General features: G+C 39.1%; 1 protein-coding gene across 1 annotated transcript in view; it reads left to right on the top strand.

The window, feature by feature from the left end:
• The first annotated feature begins 15,538 nt into the window (after nt 1–15,538).
• Nucleotides 15,539–26,010, top strand: part of LOC149194726 (Transport protein particle (TRAPP) component) — a 98,117-nt gene continuing 87,645 nt past the window's right edge. Inside the window, exons 1-2 of the mRNA XM_089405153.1 lie at nt 15,539–15,763; nt 15,856–15,953. Coding sequence (XP_089261279.1) covers nt 15,707–15,763; nt 15,856–15,953 — 155 coding nt within the window. The 5' untranslated portion in view covers nt 15,539–15,706. The remainder of the gene's footprint in view (nt 15,764–15,855; nt 15,954–26,010) is intronic.

The raw sequence follows: 26,010 nt of genomic DNA on the forward strand, positions 1-26,010 counted from the left end.
AAGAGTAGCCCGCTATGGAATTTGGATCCGCCTGCAATTTATTAATAAGTTGGGAGAGAAAAGGATGTGAAAACCATTCCTTGTGAGCCTCTTCAATCCACTTTGGAATGGGAAGGAAGATTTCTAGCAGGGTGCTTTCCTCCTCAAATTGGCGAGATAAAGCATCTGCTACGACATTTTTCGCACCCTTTCTTGTAAATTATCTCATAATCATATCCCAACATTTTGGCTAGCCATTTATTTTGTTGTGGCAAGGATAGGCATTGCTCCAAAAAATATTTAAGGCTTTGATGGTCTGTGCGGATTTGGAAATGCCGCCCTAATAAGTATGGTCGCCAAGTATCCACTGCATGTAAGATGGCCATCATCTCCTTCTCATAGGTAGATTGTCCCAGATTTGTCCCACTTAGTTGTTGGCTAGTGAAGGCCAAGGGTCGACCTTCCTGCGTTAAGATAGCCCCAATACCTGTACCTGAAGCATCGCATTCAATCACAAAAGATTTGGTGAAGTCGGGTAGTGCCAATACAGCAGTGGAACACATGGCATGTTTGAGAGCTATAAATGCATGTTGCGCTTCATCATTCAGAGGAATGAATTTTTATTGAGAAGGTGAGTGAGGGGTCTAGCAATGCGACCATAATTGTGGACAAATTTGCGATAGTAGCTGGAGAGACCCAAAAATCCTCTCAAGCTCTTCAAGGTCTTTGGTTGAGGCCAATCCTGCATTGCCTGGATCTTTTTGGGATCCACCCTGACATCTTCACGCCCCACAATGGGGCCCAAATGCTCAACTTCTTCCATGCCAAAAGAGCACTTGGACAATTTGATAAATAATTTATGCTTCCGGAGCAGTTGCAAGAGCAGATCTACATGCTGAAGATGTTTTTCCCAGGTGAGGCTGTAGATGAGGATGTCATCAAAGAAAACAAGGACAAATTTTCTGAGATGTGTTTTGAGCAGGTGATTCATGAGGCTCTGAAAAGTGGATGGGGCATTACAGAGACCAAATGGCATGACCAGGAATTCATAATGGCTTTCATGAGTTCAGAAAGCAGTCTTTGGGATATCTACTTCTTTCATGCAAATTTGGTGATAGCTCGAGCGAAGGTCGATCTTAGTAAAGAATTGAGCCCCATTTAGTTCATCCAACAAATCATCAACAACCGAGATGGGAAATTTATCTTTGACCGTCAGCTTGTTGAGGGCCCTGAAGTCTGGACACATATGCCATTCCCCATCTTTCTTGAGCACCATGACCACAGGCGATGAATAAGGACTAATGCTAGGACGAATGACACCGGCTTCCAGGAGTTCCTTGATGATTTTTTCAATTTCATTCTTTTGGGCGAAAGGATATCTATATGGGCGCACATTTGGTGGTTGTGCCCCTGGGACCAAAGTAATGCTATGATCATGTTCCCCTCTCGAGGGTGGAAGCTCATGAGGCTTGTCAAAGACCTGCAGATGGTTGTTTAAGACCTGTTGCATCTCAGGATGAATATGAAGAGAAGTGGGTTCGAAGGCCTGGATGGCATTAAATTGGGCTATAACTCCATGGTGGCCCTTTTTTAACAATTTTTCCATCCTATGCGAGCTAATGATAGAAGGAGCACCTGCCTGGAGTCCACGGAGGGTATGTGTGTGGTTATTCTGCTTAAAGCTCATATATAACTCCTGGAAATCCATTGTGATTGGGCCGAGTGTGCGGAGCCATTCAGCACCCAAGACAATGTCACACCCACCCATGTTGATGGAAAACATGTGGGTCTTTAGGTGATAATCCCCCATTTGAAGTTTGACATTTTCACAGCGGCCTTCACATTTCATTGTCCCCCCATCAACAATCTGGACCTGGAAATTAGAGACTGCTCTGACAAAACAATGCACTACTTCAACGACTCTTTGATGGATAAAGTTATGTGTACTGCCACTATCAATCAAGACTACTACAAGGTGATGCTTAATAAAACCTCTGATTTTGAGAGTTTGGGGAGAAGAAATTCCTGCCAAAGCATGAAGCGAGATAACTAGTTCTTCAAGTGTAGCTGGGAGCTCATTGTCCGGCTGGTTGTCCTCATCTTCCTCCTCTGGTTCCTCAAATGGTGGGGCTTCCTCAGATGAACTGTGATCAATAGCATCAATTTGAAAGAATTTGGGTTCCTTGCATTTATGCCCCGGGGAGTATTTCTCATCACAGTAGTAACACAATCCTTGCTTTCTTCTTTCTGCCATTTCTGCTGGTGACACCTTTTGAACCTTAAGTGTTTGGGTAGTGCTCGGAGCCTGGGTGGGGCATCCCTTGGCTATGAAATTTGGACGAGTCGACTAGGCCGCTAACGCGTGTTCTACTTCACGAGCTATCTTGCAAGCTGCCAGCCATGAGACTGGGTGTTGCAGTCGGACGTGGGCTTGTATGGCATCTTTGAGACCATTGACAAAACATTCCAAGTAGAATTCATCTACTAGACCTCCTGTGCGGAAGGCTAATGCTTCAAAGGCTTTAATATATTCTTGCACTGTGCCTGTCTGTCGGAGCTTAGTAAGACGACCCAAAAAGTTAGATTCATGGTCAAAGTGATCAGAAAGGGCTTTTGAGAATATCTGCCAAGTCATTGGCCTTACATAGCAGCGTTGATGCCACTGCCACCATTGCCATCTTTCTTGGTCCAAGTACAGGCTTCCCACACTTAGCTTAGTCGCATCATCTTTGATGTGATTCAATGTGAAATATTGCTCCATTTGTGCTAGCCATGTGGCCGGATGAGAGCCATCAAATTTATACATGTCCAGCTTGGGTGGTCGAGACTGGGATTGTTGGTGGTTTCCATATAAGTGAAGAGAATGGCTAGACTCGCCCTCAAGGTTTTCATTAAAATCATATGCCTCTGATTGTTCCCTCGACTTGCCCTTTGTGATTGTGTCATTTAAGGTCTGGATCTACTTCGTTAATGCCTCCAACTTTTGTTCAAGGGTGTTTATTTTCTCATTGGCCATAGCTTGAGCTCTGGTTTGTACCATGCATAGATCCGGTGAACTTGTCGTTACTGTGAAATTTTTTTTGGGACCACCCGAAATTTTGACGTTGACAAGTGAATGGTACCACCTTGCTAAGCCCATCGACCTGATTCTTATGGGCCAAGTCTCCTATAAGCATTCCTATTTTTATTTTTTTACTCCGAAAGGAGTTTTACTCCTCGCTTAGGAATACTGCAATAGCCGATTCCCATAAAAGTGAATTCTGCCCAATGTCCTGCGAGAATCACGCCCAGGTATAGGAGCCACAAAAATAGTCAAATCTGTTGGCGAAACCCTCAACTGCAGAGTATGAGTAGGAATGTGGCAGTGATCGAACCCCTGCTGCTAGATCTGAATGGCGGATCTAATTGTTGTGACTGCTACAGAACCCAAACTGTTGGATCTGAATGGCGGATCTGATAGATTTGAATGGCAGAACTAATTGTTGCGGCTACGACAGAGCCCAACCTGCTAGATCTGATCTGGCAAAGATGATGTGTGATCTAGAGAGAGACAAGGGAACTATGGTCTCAAGGAGTGTCAGGTGCTACAGATCGCAATATACATAAGGGTCCGATAGTAGTACTCGGCCCAATCTTTCAGGGCACTAACCAAGGAGGATCAATCGTACCCTTAGCCGTACAACCCGACTACCCTATCGTACACACAAGTAATCTCCCCGAGTGTTGTTCTCGGTGTACTGTAGCAGCAAGACGGCCGACGGTTTATCTATGGCGAGGTTTCAAGAGAGCCTAAGGGGCTTCCGATATACCCAGAGGGTACTTGGAAGACAGTCCATGTGCAGTTCTATCTAATGTGCTACTACTCGAAGGGGTACCCACAGGGGTTACAAGGGAGTCCAACAAGCGTGACCACCTCTTGTATTTCCTGCGTGCATGCCTCCCCAAATCCGCAGGTTTATGCGCTCAACGACAGATCCTGTGGTTTAAAGACGTCGGAACACGTCTCTAGCCAAAAAAAATTCTACTAAAAATGGAGATCCCACCGGCCCTGGAAAGTGCTCTGATACCACTTGTTATGCTTTTGACCTACGAGAAGATACCAGAATACCAAATATGCGAAGAAATATACCCAAAACGCAGAACAATAAGAAATAACAGCGTGTATTTTATTATTCAGAAAGGAAAGCAATGTTCACTTGCCTTTTCGAGGGGGCAACCTCCAATAGAGTTGGGCTCAATTACAAAATAAGACACGACACTCCTCAAGGGGAGTCTCCATCCTTTATATAGGATTCATACATGCAATACCATTGGTCAGTACCATGGTTCTTATTAATACCATCTATCTAATACCATGGCCTGTTTGCAACTAACTGTGGTCCCTTCTTTAAATGTGTGTCAACCACTTACAATTATTAATATGGGCTTTATTGACTCTTTAACTAACTATAACTATGACTCGACCCTATTACATAAATAAGGGGGTTAGGGTTGGACCCTAACAAATAACATGTCCAATTTGATAACTGATCAAATTGAACATAAATAAATTTAATTATTTTAAAAAATAATAAATTTTAATTTATAATGTTAACCTATAGAAATATTGCATTGGGTTTTTGGTCAAAGCCAAACTAATATGGTTTGACAAAAAACCAAATTCAACATCTACTGCTTGCAGCGGAGATAATAACAACCACATTTGTTGGTATAACATTGACATGATTGTTGCACCATAAATCGCATAAAACACATAATTATGAGCTTTCATTATAAACAAACAACCTTTGCGCTAGATCATAGGTTTTTAGTTAAACATGAAATATTGTAAGCATTTACAAAACCATAATAGAAAAAAGAAAAAAGAAAACAAAAAATAGGAACTTGTGTGGTATCAAACAACATTTGAAATAACTTTGGGGTTTTATTTAAAAACATAACATCAACATGACCATGATGACATGTATTATATAAAGATCATTTTTTTAATTGGTTTTATGTTAAGAAAACACATATAATCAAGGTACATATTGCTATATTATCGACATGACCTTTATGATGTTAAAAGACATACATAGCATGCATATTTATTGCTATATCATTGGTATGACTATTGTGGCATGAATTATTGATATATCATTGGTATGACTATCATGGCATGAATTATTTAAAATAAAAAACAATTTAGACATGCATATTTATCGCTATACCATTAGAATGACTATTATGACACTATTACATAGAAAATAAACAATTCACATGCATATTTCTTGCTATATGTTCGCATGACTACTATGACATGACGCACTTCAAAACAAACAATTCAAGTAGGTCTATTTCTCATGATAATGTTGGGATGATTGTAATGATATTAATTATTTAAAAAAATAAAAAAAAATAAAACTGGGTTTTTTCACATTCCATGGGATTATCCATAGCAGGGATATTTCTCGCTATAATGCTGACATTATCACCATGGAAAGAATGACTTGAAATACAAATAAGTTTAGTTTTACACCTTTCAACATAACTAGGGTAATTCCTTCATGTAAAACTAGACTAACTTGAACCCATGTAATCCCCTTTAGTATAGTTGATGCAAGCCCAATATAATTTTAGTGTTGTGTATTTGAATTACAAAGTTGAGAAAAAAACATAAAGTTGAACTGAAAACGCAGATTCGAATTGAAAATACAAAACAGAACTAGGGCATTAGTGTTAACATTATGCATGTGAAATGTAGAATCCATATAGAAATACATAGTTGAAATGTAGCATAGAATTAAGGTGAGAAAATACAAATTCAGAACAAGGAGAGATAAAAATGCAAAGTGAAATTAGGACAAAACAAAAATACATTGTTGAACCAAAGTAGAGGAGTGAAATGGTTCATAGAGCATATTAGAAACTGTGAGGAAAATGGAGAAATGAAGAGTCAAGCAATTGGAAAATTTCAAAGGACCTAACCCTCCTTCATTATCATACCATGGGGTGCTACATATAAGGTAAAGTGACCCTCCTTAACTGTATATTGGACATACCCAAGGGTTTACCAATAGATTGCATTGATGATCATATCCACCACACTCGATAAATCCCTCACCCAAGACTCAACCCCACCCATCTATGTTCTCTAACAATCGACATATTTTCTAATTGTCTCTTCATGAAATCTTGACTACAACAAAATGTCAATAGAACAACACAACAACATAACTATGGAGTAAACATCACTTAAAGTGTTTTGTTTTTTAAGACAAATTTAGTTGTAAATTCCCTTGAAATTATATCACAAAATTGAATAGAGTTCTATCTTTGGGAAGAGAACTTTGTCCATAAAACTTAACCCCTATTAATTCTAAGAGTTTTCTACTGAGCTGATAAATTTGCCCTGACGACAAAATGTCAGTGGAATCTGACCCTTTTTTTCTAAAATAAATCTGACAATGGCAGTGCTTGAATCCTAGTTTGATGGTGGAAATGGATTCAACACTATCAAAAACCCATGAGGCACCCAAAATCTTAAAACTTAACAGTTGTAACCTAGATTTCCCAAAATTTCAGCCAGATTTTATCAAAATCTTGCCGAAATTTCCATTGTTTTCTATGCAATTTTGCCACCTTGTTAGACTATGCGTTAAGTTTAACCCATTTTAAAACAACCTAAATCTTCAATTTTATGAAGATAACAAAAATATGCAGAAAGAAAACTCGCCCAAAAAGGGGAAAATACGAAGTGATCTAGGACGATTTATCATCGCTGCTAAAACATGAGGCAACACATACAATGTTTAAAATTGAACACGTCACAACACGTCTGGAGCCCTCTAGCATGTCAAAGAAGTGGTTGGCAAAATTTCCCCGAAAAGAAACAATTTAAATTTTGATTTACACAGATTAAAAAAAATTAAATAATAATAATTATAATAATTATAAAATGCCCTATGAAGGGTTGCGAGTTTGCTAGACATTTCCGAAAATTCCAATTCTCTTACTAGGTTATAGACTATAGAGTCTATGGCATGCAGGCAATAGGAGGTTGTGGCAACATTAAAGAAAGTGTAATGGGTAATGGTGGTTGTTGCATTCCTAGGCCAACAATCATAATGGTGGCACTAATAAAGTCGACAATCATGGTCTCAGGTTTCTTTTCACATTCATTGATAACATAGGTTTCTTTTGCATTCATTCATAGCAGAGGAGAAGTAGCTATCTCTTGGCATCTATGAACAAGGAGCACCTTTTGAAGGTATCAACGGAAACAAAGGACAAAAAGGAAAATAATTCATGATGCCCAATGTACATTATTCTAGGCCTATGAATCTTTCCTACATAGATCTTTCTAATCTTGACCTTACGGTGATTGTAGCACAAGTTCAAAAGGTATTTCTAGCTTTCGATTTTAATTTTCAACTTTCTTTTCCTTGCCTTTTGATTTAGTTCATTGATTTAGGCAGAATCGATTAAGTTTATTATTTATGGAATGATTGATTGATCTATATATATGCATATGTGGACTCTGGATTTTTTATGTCCTCCATCATGGAATTAAAATTGTTTGGACGAAGTCTTCGAGTAAAGTCGATCGCTTTTTGCCCTTCTGGAGGAGGAAAAGATGAAATTGTTGCAGAACGAGAACCATTGAGGTTACACTCCATATCAAGTAGAATCTCTTAATCCTTCCATGCAACCCGAAGGTTAGATGTGGATTAGTGTCTGGTTATATACTTCTGTTTGTAATTACATCTCGTTGTACGCAACTCTGAAAAATCAATCCATTGAACTATTTCACTTTGTAATTTTTCATATATTCGCTTTTCTAGGGGATTGGAAGGAGAGTTCTTGCATCAGTCTCAAAGCTTTTGAAGTTAATGTCGATAAGGGAAAGCGATTCCACGTTCCAATCAATGGCCTTCAATAGGTATGCAATCCAACATTTAAAGTGATACTTTTTTTATACTTGTCATACACTTAAAAATAGATAAAAGTGATCACATTGACATTTTTACATCATAACTACAAAGATTTTCCGTGGTATCTCCATTTTCCTTAATTTGTAAAATTTTCTTCTTTTTTGTCAACCAACCATTCAAACAAGATTGTTTAATTATGAGATTACCCCATTAGATGATGGTAACTATGCTTAGTGATTCATGCTTTTTTTTTCCTATTGTAAATACCTACTACCATTTACATGATACATCGTGTGATATTTTCTATTTTTAAATGTTTTCGTGTCTGACAATAATGCTTACAAAATCCCAACATTGCTACCATTTGAACTTACTATAATCAAGCTTACTATTAAGCCTAGCATTTTAAAATAAAGCTTTATTTAAAACTATGTATTTATTCCCTTGTCTTGAAAGGGTTTCTCTTTATTAACTCTTAATTTGTCTGAAAACATACAAATTAATACTACAAAGAACTAAAACTTTAGTAAGATCAAAGCTTATTTAAAGTCATTCTTCCCTTTCGTTCATTCTAACGAGTCATCTTTATTATCTTTCTTGCTATTGAAAGCATACAGGTCAATACTTTTCAGTGAAAGAAATGGTGATAATTAATAATCCCACTTTGTTATGTTCTTGACCTGCGAGAAGATGCCAGAATACCAAATATACGAAGAAACAACCCAGAACATAGAACAAAATGAGAAATAACAACATGTATTTTATTATTCAGAGATGAAAGCAATGTTCACTTGCCTCTTTGAGGGGGCAACCTCCAATAGAGCAGGGCTTGATTACAAAATAAGACACGACGCTCCTGAATGGGGAGTCTGTATCCTTTATATAGGATTCATACATGCAATACCATGGGTCAGTACCATGGTTCTCTTAATACCATCTATCTAATACCATGGCCCGTTTGCAACTAACTGTGGTCCCTTTCTTTAAATGTGGGTCAACCACTTACAATTATTAATATGGGCTTTATTGACTCTTTAACTAACTATAACTATGACTCGACCCTATTACATAAATAAGGGGGTTAGGGTTGGACCCTAACATGCCCTCCCCCATAAAAACAGCCTTGTCCTCAAGGCTGAAGCTGCGGAAACTGTTGAAGAATAATGGTTGGTTCCCAAGTCGCATCTTCTGGAGAGGTGTCTTTCCACTTGACAAGGACTTCCTTGATCGTGCGACCGTGCAGATGTCGTTCTCGCGTGTCAAGGACCTATTCAGGTTGGAGCCAGATTGAACCTTCTTCATCCAATTCAGGTAGACTGGTTTGAATTATGCAATTGTTCCCCACCACTTTCTTGAGGCATGATACATGGAAGACGGGATGGATTTTTGCAGTGGGTGGCAAGGCTAGCTTGTAGGCTACTTCACCAATGCGCTGAAGTATTTGATAAGGTCCGTATAATTTTGGAGATAATTTCCGACAACCCTTGCCTTTGAGTGGTGTTTGCTTGTATGGTTGCAGCCTCAAGAATACCTTATCCCCTTCTTGAAATGTGCGCTCCGAACGATGTTGGTCTGCCTGTTGCTTCATGCGATTTTGAGCTTGATGGAGATTATCTTTGAGACGGGCTAGCATGGTTTCACGGTTTTGTAGGAGTTGATCCACTGCTTGCACCTTAGAGCATCCAAGGATATAAGAAGTAGGTGAAGGGGGGAGTTGACCATAAACTGCTTCATATGGAGTCATCTTGGTGGCGGCATGATAGTTAGTATTATACCACCATTCAACTAAAGGTAACCATTGTACCCATTGATGTTGCTTTTTTGAAGTGAAGCACCTGAGGTAGGTCTCCAGACATTTGTTGATTGCTTTAGTTTGACCATCATTTTGGGATGATAGGAAGTACTTAGTTGGAGTTGGGTGCCTTGTAGCTTGAAAAGTTCCTGCCAAAAGTTACTGGTGAAGATCAGGTCATGATCAGACAAAAAAAAGTGGGCATGCCATGCAATTTGAAGATCTGGTCCATGAAAGCTTGAGCCACCAAAGTGGGGGTAAAAGGGTGGGGTAAGGCGCAAAAATGAGCATACTTAGAAAGTCTGTCCACAGCCACCATGATGACTGACTTATTGCCTGACTTCGGAAGACCAGTAATGAAATCCATAGAAACATCAGTCTAGATTGAGGCAGGGATGGGCAATGGTTGTAAAGTGCTTGGGGACTCGACTGTTTCTCCTTTATGGCGCTGAGGCACATCACATTCAGCTACAAAAGTAAGAATGTCAGTTTTCATGCCTGTCTAAAAGAAGGAATGACGAGTGCGAGCATAAGTCTTCTTAAGGCTTGCATGGCCTACAATGGGAGATGAGTGCAACTCTGCCAAAATACGCGTTTTGAGGGTGGATGTCGGTGATATCACTACTCTATCCTTGTAGTGAAGAATCTCATCCTTCCAATAGTAGCCCACTGTGGAAGTAGGATCTGCCTGAAAGTTATTACTGAGTTGGGAGAGCGAAGGATGTGAAACCATTTCTTGCGGCTTCTTCAATCCAATCTGGAATGGGAAGAGAGATTGCTAGCAGGGTGATGTCCTCCTCAAATTGGCGTGATAAAGCATTCGCTACGACATTTTCGTGCCCTTTCTTGTAAATTATCTCATAATCATATCCCAGCATTTTGGCTAGCCATTTATTTTGCTGTGGTGAGGATAACCGTTGTTCCAAAAAATATTTAAGCCTTTGATGGCCTGTGCGGATTTGGAAACACCGCCCCAATAAGTATGGTCACTAAGTATCCACTGCATGTAAGATGGCCATCATCTCCTTCTCATAGGTATATTGTCCCAAATGTTTGCCACTTAGTTTTTGGCTGGTGAAGGCCAAGGGTCGAGCTTCCTGCATTAAGACAGCCCCAATACCCATACCTGAAGCATCACATTCAATCACAAAAGATTTGGTGAAGTTGGGTAGTGCCAATACAGGAGTGGAACACATGGCTTGTTTGAGAGCTATAAACGTCTGTTGTGTTTCATCAGTCCAAAGGAATGAATTTTTCTTGAGAAGGTGAGTGAGGGGTCTAGCAATGCGACCATAATTATGGACTTGCGATAGTAGTCGGTGAGACCAAAGAATCCTCTCAAACTCTTCAAGGTCTTTGGTTGGGGCCAATCTTGCATTTCCTGGATCTTTTGGGACCCACCCTGACACCTTCACGCCCCACAATGTGGCCCAAATAATCGACTTCTTCCATGCCAAAAGAGCACTTGGACAATTTGACAAATAATTTATGCTTCCGGAGCAGTTGCAAGAGCAGGTCTACATGTTGAAGATGTTTTTCCTAGGTGAGGTTGTAGACGAGAATGTCATCAAAGAAAACGAGGACAAATTTTTTGAGATACGGTTTGAGCAGGTGATTCATGAGGCTCTGAAAAGTGGATCGGGCATTACAGAGACCAAATGGCATAACCAGGAATTCATAATGGCCTTCATGAGTTTGGAAGTAATCTTGGAAATGTTTACTTCTTTCATGTGTATTTGGTGATAGCCCAAGCGAAGAACTAGCTTAGTAAAGAATTGAGCATCATTTAGTTCATCCAACAAATCATCAACAATCAGGATGGGGAATTTATCTTTGACCGTAAGCTTGTTGAGGGCCCTGAATTCTGGACACATGCGCCATTCCCCATCTTTCTTAAGCACCATGGCCACAGTTGATGAATAAGGACTGATGCTAGGATGAATGACACCGGCTTCCAGGAGTTCCTTGATGATTTTTTCAATTTCATTCTTTTGGGCGAAAGGGTATCTATATGGGCGCACATTCGGTGGTTGTGCCCTTGGGACCAAAGTGATGCTATGATCATGTTCCCCTCTAGAGGGTGGAAGCTCATGAGGTTTGTCAAAGACCTGCGGGTGGCTATTTAAGACTTGTTGCATCTCAGGATGAATATGAAGAGTAGTGGGCTCGATGGCCTGGATGGCATTAAATTGGGCGATAACTCCATGATGGCCCTTTTTTAACAACTTTTCCATTCGATGCGAGCTGATGATAGAAGGAGTACCTGCCTGGAGTCCGCGAAGGGTATGCGTGTGGTCCTTCTGCTTAAAGCTCATATATAACTCTTGGAAATCCATTGTGATTGGGCCTAGTGTGTGGAGCCATTCAACACCCAAGACAATGTCACAACCACCCATGTTGATGGCAAACATGTGGGTCTTTAGGTGGTAATCTCCCATCTGAAGTTTGATATTTTCACAGTGGCCTTCACATTTCATTGTCCCCCCATCAGCAATCTGGACTTGGAAATTAGAGACTACTATGACAAAACAATGCACAACTTCTGCGACTCTCTCATGGATAAAGTTATTATCAATCAATACTACTACAGGGGCGATGTTTAATGAAACCTCTGATTTTGAGAGTTTGGGGAGAAGAAATGCCTGCCAAAGCATGGAACAATATAACTGGTTCTTTTGGTGTAGCTGGGAGCTCATTGTCCTGTCGGTTGTCCTCATCTTCCTCCTCTTGTCCCTCAAAGGGTAGGGCTTCCTCAGATGAACTATGATCAGTAGCATCAATTTGAAAGAATTTGGGTTCCTTGCATTTATGCCCCGAGGAGTATTTGTCATCACAATAGTAACACAATCCTTGCTTTCTTCTTTCAACCATTTCTACGGGGGACACCTTTTGAACCTTAAGTGTTTGGGTAGCGTCCTTTGGCTATGAAATTTGGACGAGGCAACTAGGCCGCTAAAGCACATTCCACTTCGATAACCTTTATGCAAGCTTCCATCCATGTGGCTGGGTGGTGCATCCGAACGTGGGCTTCGATGGCGTCTTTGGGACCACTTATAAAACCTTCCAAGTAGAGTTCATCTCCTAGGCTTGTTGTGCGAAAGGCTAATGTCTCAAAGGCTGTAATATAGTTGTTTACTGTGCTTGTCTATCTGAGCTTAGTAAGATGACCCAAAAAATTAGATTCACGGTCAAAGCGGTCACAAATGGATTTTGCAAACACCTGCCAAGTAATTGTCCTTGGATAGCATTTCTGATGCCATTGCCACCATTGCCATCTTTCTTGGTCCAAGTAAAGGCCTCCCACTCGTAGCTTAGTATCATCATCTACGATGTAATTCAAAGTGAAATATTGGTCCATTTGTGATAGCCATATTGCCGGATTAGAGCCATCAAATTTGTACATGTCTAGCTTGGGTGGTCGAGGGTGGGAATGTTGGTGATTTCCATGGAAGTGAAGATGATGGCTAGATTCTCCTTCATGGTCTTCATTAAAAGCATATGCCTTCGATTGTAATGCCGACTTGCCATTTGTGACTTTGTCTGTTAATGTTTGGATCTGCGCCGTTAAAGCCTCCAACCGTTTTTCAATGGTCTCCATCTTCTCATTGGCCATGGCTTGAGCTCTGGTTTCTACCATACACAGATCCGGGTCACTTGTCGTCACTGTGAAAAAATTTGGGACCACCCGAAAATTGAAGCTGACAAGTGAATGGTACCACCTTGCTCAGCTCCTTGTCATGATTCTTATGGACTAAGTCTCTTATAAGCGTCTCGAGAGTGCTACAAATCGCAAAATACATAAGGGTCCAACAGTAGTACTCGACCCAATCTTTTAGGGCACTAACTAAGGAGGATCAACCGTACCCTTAGCCGTACTACCCAACTACCCTATCGTACGTGCGAGTAATCTCCTCGAGTGCTGTTCTTGGTGTACTATAGTAGTAAGACGATCGACGGTTTATCTACGGCGAGGTTTCAGGTGAGCCTAGGGGGCTTCCGATATACCCAGAGGGTACGTGGAAGACAGTCCGTGTGCAGTTCTATCTAATGCGCTACTACGCAAAGGGTTACCCACAGGGGTTACAAGGGAGTCCAACAAGCGTGACCACCTCTTGTATTTCCTACGTGTATGCCTCTCCAAATTCGCAGGTTTATGCGCTCAATGACAGATCCCGTGGTTTAAAGACGCCAGAACACGTCTCTAGCCAAAAAAAAAATTCTGCTAAAAATGGAGATACAACTGGCCTTGGAAAGCGCTTTGATACCACTTGTTATGCTCTTGACCTGCGAGAAGATGCCAGAATACCAAATATATGAAGAAACACAACCCAGAACACAAAACAAAATGAGAAATAACATCATGTATTTTATTATTCAGAGATGAAAGCAATGTTCACTTGCCTCTTCGAGGGGCAACCTCCAATAGAGCAGGGCTCGATTACAAAATAAGACATGATGCTCCTCAATGGGGAGTTTCTATCCTTTATATAGGATTCATACATGCAATACCATGGGTTAGTACCATGGTTCTCTTAATACCATCTATCTAATACCATGGCCCGTTTGCAACTAACTGTAGTCCCTTTCTTTAAATGCGGGTCAACCACTTGCAATTATTAATATGGGATTTATTGACTCTTTAACTAACTATAACTATGACTCGACCCTATTACATAAATAAGGGGGTTAGGGTTGGACCCTAACACACTTCCCATAAAATTATGTAGAGTTTTGAATTGGAGAGAACTCTTTAGTCTTGAAACAAAACTCCAGAACTATATTAATAACCATACAACAAAAAATTGTAAAGGTTTGCATACAAGGTTACAACTTAATTTGCTTTTTCATATGCTGGTCTTCCCAAAAGATATAGAATGCCAATAGTTATCCATACACTTGCTACTATGTCTCCTGATTCATTCTCACCATTCAACATCCAAGAAATAAAGAGTGCCCGTGGTTGTCCATGCAATTACTACTATGAAGGGTCTTTAATGAGATGCTGAAATCGTAGAAAAATTAAACGACATTTTTTAACTAAAGGAAACCACATTATTAGAAAAAGACATCAACCAAGATTGAATTCATCGTATAAGTTGTTATTCTTGAATGTGAAAGCCGTCCTCAAGAAATAAAAGGACCAAATTTGAAAAGCATCCTTAAAAAAAAGAGAGACCAACTAAACCATACAACAATCGCTAGCTCTAGTTTGTATAGTAGATGTATATTGTAGGCTACAATATTTCCCTATTAGATATAGAAAACTCTCCTATTAACTATAGAAATTTATGAATCTATATAGCATGAAGTTTTGAATGGAGATGAAAACCTATTAATAGTGTTGTTTGACCGAGCATTCTGAAGAGAAAAATTCAATTCCCTTGGGTGTTGAAAGTGTATATTTGTTTGTTTGTTTAACTTGTTTTAAACTATTTCAAACCGAACAAAACACAGAGTATAAATTAGAAACAAATGAAAACTAGAAAGTCTTTTCCATGGTGCAAATAGATTTTATTTTTAATAATGTAAATCCAAATACTTTTGAAACTCATCTAATGAATGAAAAAAACATATATTTATGTTTTTAATAAAATTTGAGAAAAATTATTTACTTATTTACTAAAATTTTATAGCGTTCTAATATAGTCACTCTTTAAATTTTAAAGATTTATTAATTTTTGTATTTAATATAGAACTGTTAATAAAAATAAATTTTTATAGATAAATATATGCCTTTCCAAAAAAAAATTAAGACCAACGCCAAATTTGATGACTTAACGCATCTACAAGGTTCGTACATTTTAATCTCAACGCATCTACAAGGTTCGTACGTTTTAATCTCAACAATGATGTTGCGAGCGCCTAAACTTTTCTTTGTTTGATTCCGACCTTACAGCGGTACCTTTGGTCTCCGTTTGAATATTTGCATCCAAACTTGTATCCTATATAAGCCGCAAGCATTCGAGAGTAAAACTTCAACAACAGCAGAAGGAAGAAGAAAGGAAGTATAATCCAGGTTATCATGGCTCCCCTCGTACCGAGATCAGGCGATGCAGTCTTTGCAAATGTCGAACGCGTGGTAAAAATTTCAAATCCTGCTCATTTTTGCTCAAATTTGGTTAGAATGGGTTCAATTTATCTCAGAAACTAATGTATACGGTCGTGGGTCAGAATGCGGAGCTCTTCACTCTCACCTATGGAGCCATTGTGCGCCAGCTACTAACTGATTTTGAAGAGGTTGAAGAAGTTAATAAGCAGCTTGATCAAATGTGATGTTCTCTCCACCATTTCCCTTTTTGTGGTATCTTCAATTCCCTAAAATGTACAGAACAAATGCTTGCCTGGATTACTCAAGAATTGAACTCTTGACTTATGAATGGTGTATATCAGACGGTAGCATTTATACCCAAACTCGATTTGTCTTTTATGGCGGAGGCATATACTGTCACAAAAGGGTTAGGGTTAGGGTTTGCTTTCGTTTCTAGCTTTTTATTGGGCGTCTACCGAGACGACATCGTTCTACTGGGGCATATTAGGATGAATTTTAGCAATGCCATCTGCGATCTAAGATATCTGTTATTATTCACTGGAAGAAGTTGACGCAGAGTAATGAATTAGTTGTCTTGTGTATTTGTTTTTTAAGTTGAAATTGCTCTGAGAAAGCTGCTATGAGACGCTGGATCGCATGGAGCGGACTGCCTTGAGTTTGGGTGCCATAGCTGTTCTGCCAAAATACCCGGGATTTGCACCCTGTGTCATTTCTTTGAAACTCATGTCATTTGGGTGGGGTAGACCACAATGAGAATGGAAGCGTGGTCGATCTCAATTAACCTCATCAGTGAGTCTATGCGCACAGTGCTAGTTGGGGGTTTGAATCTCACAGTGCATTGTCTTAACAATGAGACAATGCACCTTATTGCCAACTGATATACACTGCGAACCAATTGCACACGTTCTTCCACAAGGAGAGGTATCTGATTATTATCCTGGGTAGTCGAGGCTGGCCCAGGCCAAGGGACTGAAAATACCGCAGCTTCACCAAGGCCGTTTTACCAAAAACCTGACCAAGGGACCTGTTTCTCGTTCTGTTTTGGTTGCTGTTTTTGTCCTGACACAAAATTAGTACATTTTAATCAATTTTATATGCATAATATATGTAAATTTAGTGAGGTTCATATCTCTTATCTCCCGTCAACCCTCTAGCCCAGTTTCTTGTTCCATTCCCATTTCTTTTTCAGTTGTCCCTTTCTCATTTCTGTTGACACACTACCAGAATACCAAGCCTTGTTTGCTGCACTTTTGTTTAGTTTGAGACAATATAAATAGATATTGTTATGGCTGGACCAAAGGAAAGTGAGAATAGTTTGATACCTTACTCAAAATGAACTTGATTAAAAGAGATGAAGTTGCAAGGAGAAATCTGGACTTTTATTGGTTATGGATCGGTACGGTTGACCTTGTAAGCTTTATTTTGGTGTGCCATAATCATAAATTTTCCTCTGCCTCAAAGTCAACCTATCTGTTCCAAATCAATGACAAGAACTACAATGCTACCCTGCCTCAAAGTCAACCCATCTCTTCCAAATCAATGACAAGAACTACAATGCTAAGTTCTTGAAGAGGGAGCCTGATCTTCTTTTCATGTTCTCTTCTGAATTTTATTTCTTACTTGTAATGCAATTTCCTTATAAATTTTAAGGCATACTTTCCTTTTAATGTGCTTTATTGGGATAACTGTTTCTGTCTGCTTGTATCTGATGCTTTGTGTGATTGTATTAATATGGTTTGTTTTTAGTTGTTTGGGGAGTGGGGGTGTGGGTGTTACTAGAGGTGACTTTCATATTTACTCGCTTTTGAAGAGCTTGCTCTCCACTACAGCTCAATTTTATCACTTCATTTAATGAGAGCAATCGGGGATCATATCAGGTTATTCGACTAGTTAGTTTTCTGCATTTGGATGGGAATTGTAAATAGAGAACTGCAGTAAACCAAATTATAGATGTTGATGGATAACAAGGTTCATTCTTGTAGAATATATTTTCCTGTAGTGCCATGGCTTATATATGTGTGGAAACATTTGGCCTTTTAACCATATTAGCTTTCATTTCAGTTGGATTTCTGCATTTTAATGGGCAGTGTGAAAAGAGAACTATGGTAAGCCAAAAAACTCATGGTGCTAGAGTGCAGAGATATGTTCTTGTCAAATATGTTTGCCTACAATGTTATAGTGTTTGAATTTTTCTGTAAAAACAATGGGGCTCATCGAACTAAACTTGATATTATCAAAGATTGTTAATTTTAGATAACAATGGTATGTTCTATGCTTTAGCACAATTTACTTCAATGTTCCTTTAGCAGCCCAATGAAAAATTCCAATTATTTCCAGTGGCAATCACATTAACCTAAACACATTGATAGAAAATGTGGATAGAACATAAAAACATGTGCAGAAGACAAACCAATACAAGAAGACAAAAGATGTGGCGGATGCCAGGGACAAACCCCAATGTGGGGAAACCCTTTGATCAAGTCTTCTTATTATTCTTCAATAGTTCAGCAGAGAGAGAGAGTACAAATATCATAAATACAAGCCCAAAACAGATCTGTCAAATCGGCAGTCAAATAAGCCCTAACCAGAAAGTTAACGGTGGTCAAAGCTGCCCCAAAAAATCCTCCAAACAGCAGTCCAATTCGGCATTATAGGAGAGTCAAAGTAAGCCCAAATTCTTTGGTCAAACCCAGTCAAAGGAGAGAGAAAATACTGCTGCAATTTTCTGCGGTCAAAACTGAAGTCAACCCAAAGTTAATGCTGGTCAAACTGTCCCAAAATTTTCAATTTCTGTGCCAATAAATGCAGCCTCCAAAAATTGAATTTCTGGCCCAAAAACCAAGGTCAACGTTGGTCAAATCACCCCTGGTCAACTCTCTGAAATCAGCAAAGTCTTCTGCCCAGAAAAACTCGGCCTCTTGCCACACGTGCGAAGTAGAGAGAGAGGCGGAGCTGCCACACATGTGAAGAAGAGAGATAGAGATCAGCCACACCTGCGAAGAAAGAGAGAGATGCCTTCAAGCTATATGAACCAAGAGAGAGAAAATGTTGTGATGAGATGATGTCCAAATGAGGAAAATGTCACCTCTATTTATAAAATTCGTTGAGGGTGAGGAGACCCATCTATTGGGCTTCATGGGCGTTTCACTGTGGCCGAACTTGACAATTTGTCCATAAGAGAAATAAATTTATAATTCCATTTCTGCTTGTCAGAAAGAGATGATCTTTATATCAAAATTGTACCTCTACGAAAGAGGAATCCAATGCAATAATCATCTCCATCATATGAGCTGTCCTAAGGTGGAAGTTGGCCCTAGTTGCCAAATTTAACAAAGATGCTTTACATTTGAGGAAGTGTTATACCATGTTGTGTTGCTACTTGCTTATATAGATTAACATTTAAAGGGGATGAATGACTATAATAAATAAAAATAAATGTGTTTTTGTAATCTCTTAAAGGTTGAGCACTAGATGGTGTTTTAAATTGTAATATAATTACAATTACCTAGAGAACATGCTTAATATATGGATTATGTTCCCTTTGGGAATGATTGTTAACTTGTTACAATGATTTGAAATTTCATCTTCAGTTGAGTCAAGAGGTGATGAGACTTCAATAAGAAGTTTGTCAGTTTACTTTTGTTGTGCTATTCAACAACCCCCCCATTTGTTAATATAATAGCTAATATTATATTAATAAATAGGGACCCTTAAAAAATCCTTCCAAAAAATAAATTTAGCATTTAGGCATTTTCTTGTTAAATTTTTGGAATAAAGCAAGATATCAAGACAAAACCCTTTGAAAGCTAGCAAATACTCGCCTTTTCGCATATCGCACGACCAAGCGTGTCAAAAGCCTTATTAACGAGCAAAACTCGCGAAAAGCGATCAAAAGGGATTACCGCACTTAACCTAGATGTTATTAGGCTTTTTCATTTAAATTAAGTCCTAAGGCATTTCTTATTAAAATAAAGCCTTCATCGCATATCACCACTTATAAAGGGCGCACCCGCACAAACTATCTTTAACCATTCGAAATGCGATATTGCAATGACACAATCAGCGTTATCGCATCGCATTGGAAATATTTAAGAAAGATCCAAAACCTTACCAACCATGCGATATTGCGAAATACGATAGAAGGCCGGACTCGATCGAAAACTATGTTATAAAATAACACTTAAGTCTGCTGTGCAATGAAAAAGGCTTTATAAAGAAAATCCTATCGAACAAGCTATGCTTTTAAAAAACAATAAAGAACATCCCGCATTTCACATCTTGCAGAAACCAAAGGAACTTTAAAGAAAGCGCACACACAAAATGTGATAATGCGATTTGCGATATTGCATCGCAATCGCAAAATCGACATTCTCGCAACTAAAGCTCGCCACCCTAAAAGTTTATTTCCCGATTTACGATGCAAAACATTAATGAGCAATAAAGCTAGAGATAAGGAACCATTAGTGGGCATTTAGTATGGGTTAATGGCATTTATGTTTGAAAAGCGGCTCAACGTGATACGATATCTTCTCACCTGCGTTTAATTAAAACTCCTTTCTTGTCACCTTTTCAAGGTTATCTATATCATTCATTCTTATTTTCATTTTTACTTGTCTATCCGATAGCTTCTGCTTTGCTCCATTTTCAGGAAAAATCCACAGCAAGAGTCATTAGGAGCAATGGCAAAGAGGGGAAAGGCAGTCGCGTCTGAAAAGTTAGAAATGATCCCTCTATTCTCTGATACTACGTGCAGTAGAGACGGAGGAACCTCAACATGGGAAGCCATGTATGATTTATTAGAAGAAGAGAAACCAAGACCTCTAGTAGCAAAGGCCACAGCCGATGCTCATGTTTCCTCCGACGCCTCCTTCTTCGAGACATCATGCTTGTTTCTACACCGCATAGCTGCAAGACCAAAGATAATTCCATATACAGATATGGTTAAGTGGATAATTGATGTGGTGGACATCTCAGACAGAGAATTCAAGAATAATAGGCAGGAGGTTATGGGATCTTTTTTACGAGATAGGCTGTTGCTTATGTACAATTTACCAGAGCCACAAAAGCTCTTTAATAAACAGTTCCTCGATAAATTTGCTAAGGAGAATGAAGACCCAACAGACGTTACGTGGGCCTGGACAAAAAACGAAAGCGAGATAAAAAAGGATAAGATAGGTATGTATTCTACAACATCTATCTCTCCCCCTTATAGTTTTGCAGCAACCATGCTATGTAGATTGTTCGGCAAGCTCGATAGTACCAAATTTTCCCCAGAATGGCTGCCATTAATAGATGTAGCTGTAAACACAACAATAATGAATTGGGTGCAAATTTTGTTTGATAATTTGGCGAAAGCCATTATGGAGTATAGGAGAAAGAGGAGTCCCTCTTTAAGGGTTTATCCCCCATTTTTCATGAGTGCCTATGTAATGGATGCAATCTGTTTTAGCTCCAAATTTCCTATTATGGGATGGAAGTGGATTGTGCAAGACCCGCTTCCTATCCATGTGTATCATAAGAGTTTGTGGGAGTCTTAGTTTCACCTCCATTTTTACAAGATTTGTCAAGGCGTTACGTTGCTTATCCATAAACAAGTCTATAACACAACTGCCCCTAGGTTTTCCAAAGAAGTTGGAGTGGATATCTTACTTGTAGCCAGATGGTTTGGGGAGGAGACATTTACATATATTAGAGTATTTGGGAGCATTGCTTCACCACATGTCCTCCCATACTATGTCCCCGACAAGTTAATGGCCAGGGAGATAGCCTACCAAATGACAGGGGAAGGTGGGTTGAGCAAAGGGTTGAAAGAACAGAAAAATGCCATTTGGCCTACATTTCCGTTGCAATGTGGTGCGTTTGCACTACATGATTTTGGACATGCATGCAAAGAGGCAGAGATTATGAAATCTTTGAAATTAGCTACATTCCCAAGAAGGTAGTATGACCCAAATGGCACTGCCAAGGACTTCACTACTATGGTGAAAGTGAAACCATTCACCCATGAGGAAGATGCCTTCGATGACCTCTTCCTACAAAAAGAGACATTTTCAGATGTGATGCATATGGCATCACTACTTTTTGCCCCAGATGATGTTGAAGCTTTCCGTGAATATAGAGAGAGGAGATTATTGAAGGTCCCATTGGACCTGCTACAGATTGAACCAATAAGGGAGCCAACTCCCAGTGTAAGCTTGGAGGACAGCTCCAAAGAAAATTCCAAAGAAGATTCCGAAGCAGAGACCCATGAGAGATCTACTCATGAGTCAAAGCACTCAGAGCAACAATCTCAAAATGGGGGCAATAAAAATAAAGAGTCCAAAAGGGACACAACCAGAGCTACAGAGAACGCAGCCGAGCAAACCTCGGCAAAGAAACAAGCTGAAATTCACTCTACTTCCACTCAGTCAACAAAACCCCCAGTTATTGATTTAGAAAAGAATGGGAGCGTTTTAACAAGAAGCTTCACACAGAGGAACAAAGTTACAAACATCTGAGATACAAACTCCACAACACAAATTAATTCAAGAAATAAGAGTGGAGAAAACTGTAGGCACTCAGGATGTGGAGCTCATTCCTGCCACCCCCGCTTCAGAAATTCTTTTGAGAATTGAGGAAATTCCTCCATTAGATGTGTTTTATAGCCCTACCCACAAAGTTGTCGTTAAAAGGCAGAGGAAGAAAATAAAGCTAGATGCTGCAGCTATTACGACTCCCGACAATGAACCAATGGACATTGTCTGGAAAGACTCGCCCATGGACCTGTATGAAAACCTTATGAGACTGTCGCAATTTGCAGGAGCCTATGCTATGACAATTATTGATAAAGCGACAGAGGTCCAAATGTTGCTTAGAGAAAAAGAACAAAAGATTCTGCTGTTGGAACAACAATTAGCGCAGGAGAAATCTAACCAACAAGCAGAGTTACAAGTAGCCAAGCTCCAACAGGAATTTGAACAGATGCAAATACAACATCAGGTCAGCCTAGCGGAAAGAGATGCGCGGATACAAGCTATGACAGATAAGTATAAAGACAATCCGCAAATCGATGAGTTCATAAAAGAAGCACTCAGTCTTAACTCCCAACTAATGCAACAAAAGGAAGTTCTTCCAAAAAATCTCGCAAATAAGTCCTTATCGCGAGATCAGTGATAACAAGCCAAGTTGTCAACATGAGGCTTGAGTGTGACGAAATCCATAAAAGGATTTTTGACTTTATCACCTGGCAAGAATCAGAAGATGGGAGAAAGGCTGATCTGCCAAAACTGGAGGAATTGCATAAAGACATCTTGTTCATAGACTGGGATTCTCGGCTCAAGCAAGCAGAAAGAGCAACCACAGTTGCAGCAGCAGCAACAAACAACATCATTGAAGCCATCAACAAAAATCTACATGGTGCTAACCTGGTTGCAGAGTCTATACCAGGATTTCTTCCAAATGCCAAACAATTAGAGTAGCAATGGAGACAGGCGCAAAGGAAAAGGAGGAGGTGATCAGACAAATGAGCAAGCTAACTGGAAGCATACTGGCAATTCCTAGTCAAACTATACAACCAGTGGATGACCTTGCGATGCTTAACTACCTCCACACAAAAAATGGTGCCAACACTGACGGACGCTATATTTGTTGGACAATTGAAATCTGCGATCGGCCAACCAACGCAGCTCAAGCCAATGACAGATATTTGCGATCTCAAAGATCAAATGCAAAGGAGTTAGTCACTTAGTTTTATTTCTATTTTAGTTTTATTTCGCATAATCTGAGGAAGGTCATTTAAACCTCCTTAGCTATTTTTTTGTAATAATCTATTTTAGGACCTATAGTTTAGTATTTAAACCCCTCTCATGCATTTAGAGAGGGGTCCAGAAATTTTATCAGAAACATTCTTCAAAACATGCACTTCTGTACCTTTGAGGAGGTTCTGATGGAATGAATGGAATATGATCTATTTTCTCTTAAATATCTAGCATGCTCTACTGAAATGCACTTTTGTACTCTTAGATTATGTTGGATTGATTGGAATTAGGTCAATATTGTTGAAACACATGAGTAGAACTTATCATATATGGTACTTTTATCTTATGATTTTGTTTTATTTATGTATCAGGCAATAATTCTTCTTTCAATTGTTTTATGTATGAAAGTTTGAATTACGGTTAGCATTATTACACTTTTGTATGGTGTTGGCTTTAACTTTATGCTGAATACATGAACGATTTTATATGCGATATATCTTTCACAATCGTTTTGGCTAACTATTTATCCAAAACGATTACTGTTAAACGATTTCACTTCTTAACGCAGTTGAATGATCTTTATTACCAATTGCTATAGGACATTATTATAAATCGCATACTTTATTTTATTCCCGAGCATAGTTATAGTTAAACAATGTTCAAACTAGGATATATGCATATGTTTAGTAGTTTAGATTATATTACACTTAGCTCAATCATTCCCCCATTACATCATATATCACCCCATCAACACTATTAAAATTTCTTTCGGGAAACTAGTTCCATTATCCCCAGTCGGAGCCACTACACCAAATGGAAAAGGAGTTGCTAACCAAGGTTCGGATCGGGTGGTTTTCCCCCATGTTGTAGCAACGATTTTCGAGGCCTCAACAACTTCATAACAGAGTCCTTGAATAAACGTATATAATGTTTTATATTTTTGCAACAACTGTCACTATGAAACTTGCAACCTTTACACATTTGCAATTTTGTTTGTAAAAATAAGAGTAAAGAGCAAAGCATAGAAATGACTGCATCTTCCACAATGCTTCAACATGGATGTTTCAGGAACAAAACTAGAGAACCATAAAGTAAGAAGATGATCCAGGGAGAGGAAATCCAGCTTGCAACCTTTACACATTTGCAATTTTGTTTATAGAAATAAGAGTAAAGAGCAAAGCATAGAAATGGCAATAAAGCTCATGTATCTTCCACAGTGCTTCAACATGGATGTTTCAGGAACAAAAATAGAGAACCATAAAGGAAGAAGATGATCCAACGAGAGGAAATCCAGCTTGCAACCTTTACACATTTGCAATTTTGTTTGTAAAAATAAGAGTAAAGAGCAACGCATAGAAATGACAATAAAGGTCATGTATCTTCCACAGTGCTTCAACATGGATGTTTCAAGAACAAAAATAGAGAACCATAAAGGAAGAAGATCATCCAAGGAGAGGAAATCCAGCTTGGAAGCCGGATGAGACAATGACACATTAATGGAGTTGGTTATACTGAGAAAACTCCAGTAATAGAGCATCATACTACAATTCTGTTTACATAGTCAAAATTTTGAACTTGACTAACTAATATACCCACTGACTCATACACTCGTAACATGACTTAAAATATATGTGTACTTTATATTATCGAAATTACAATTATGAGTTTTAAATTTTAAAACTCAAACAAGTTAAATTGGACATGACATAGCATAAGTTACAATAAACTCTTGCCGCTAGGCAAGGTTGTGGTGGTCGCAGTCACAAGTTTCAAAGCACTTTCTTGTTGTTGATAATCACTTTTGGCTGCTACAATTTTTCTTTGACCGTTGTATGCCACAACTTAGAATATTGTGTCACATTTGTTGGTCAATAGCATTGGCCTTCGCCAAAATATAAAGCCAAATGATAACAATATGATCAGAGTGTCAAACAACTTCAGTAGTTCAAGGCTTGAATCTCACCCAATACAAATCTAGGAGTTCTTCTCTTGATGCATGGGAAAATACATTCTCTCCATGAAGAAAGATGAGGCATATCAGAGAAGTTACAACTCCTGTACCTAACATCCTCAATAATCAAGGTGATCACATGACTAATTAACTTAAAACATGATTGTGACTGACCGTGTGTCTCCAAACTGAATTAAACAATGTGGCAAACATGCTGCGACTGTCATGTTGCAACATCAACATGACATATTAATACGCATATGCCGTTAAATGGCTAACTGGCTAACGAAGTCAACTATTTTGTTCATTGTAGATGTTTTTTGGAATGATGCTTCCTTGTTACTCTACAGTGATGAGCAAATGCTGCCTATCAAGAGGTGGGATGCTCTTTACACTGTTGGGTGTCTACCCAGCCTCATGTAAATGTTGACTCAACCAAAACAATGCCCCTCTTGCTGGAGTGCAACAACCACTTTTTTTGAGGATTTGAACCCTGGTGGGGACTGTAATGGCACCCTGCTTTCATCGACCTGGATTGCCTCTCATGGCCTTTGTAGATTGACATGGCATTGCTGTACTGGCAATAGAAA

The sequence above is a fragment of the Pinus tabuliformis genome, chromosome 2_2, assembly GCF_031772625.1.
Source record: "Pinus tabuliformis cultivar Carrire ecotype Pingquan chromosome 2_2, CPIR1, whole genome shotgun sequence".
Lineage (NCBI taxonomy): Eukaryota > Viridiplantae > Streptophyta > Pinopsida > Pinales > Pinaceae > Pinus > Pinus tabuliformis.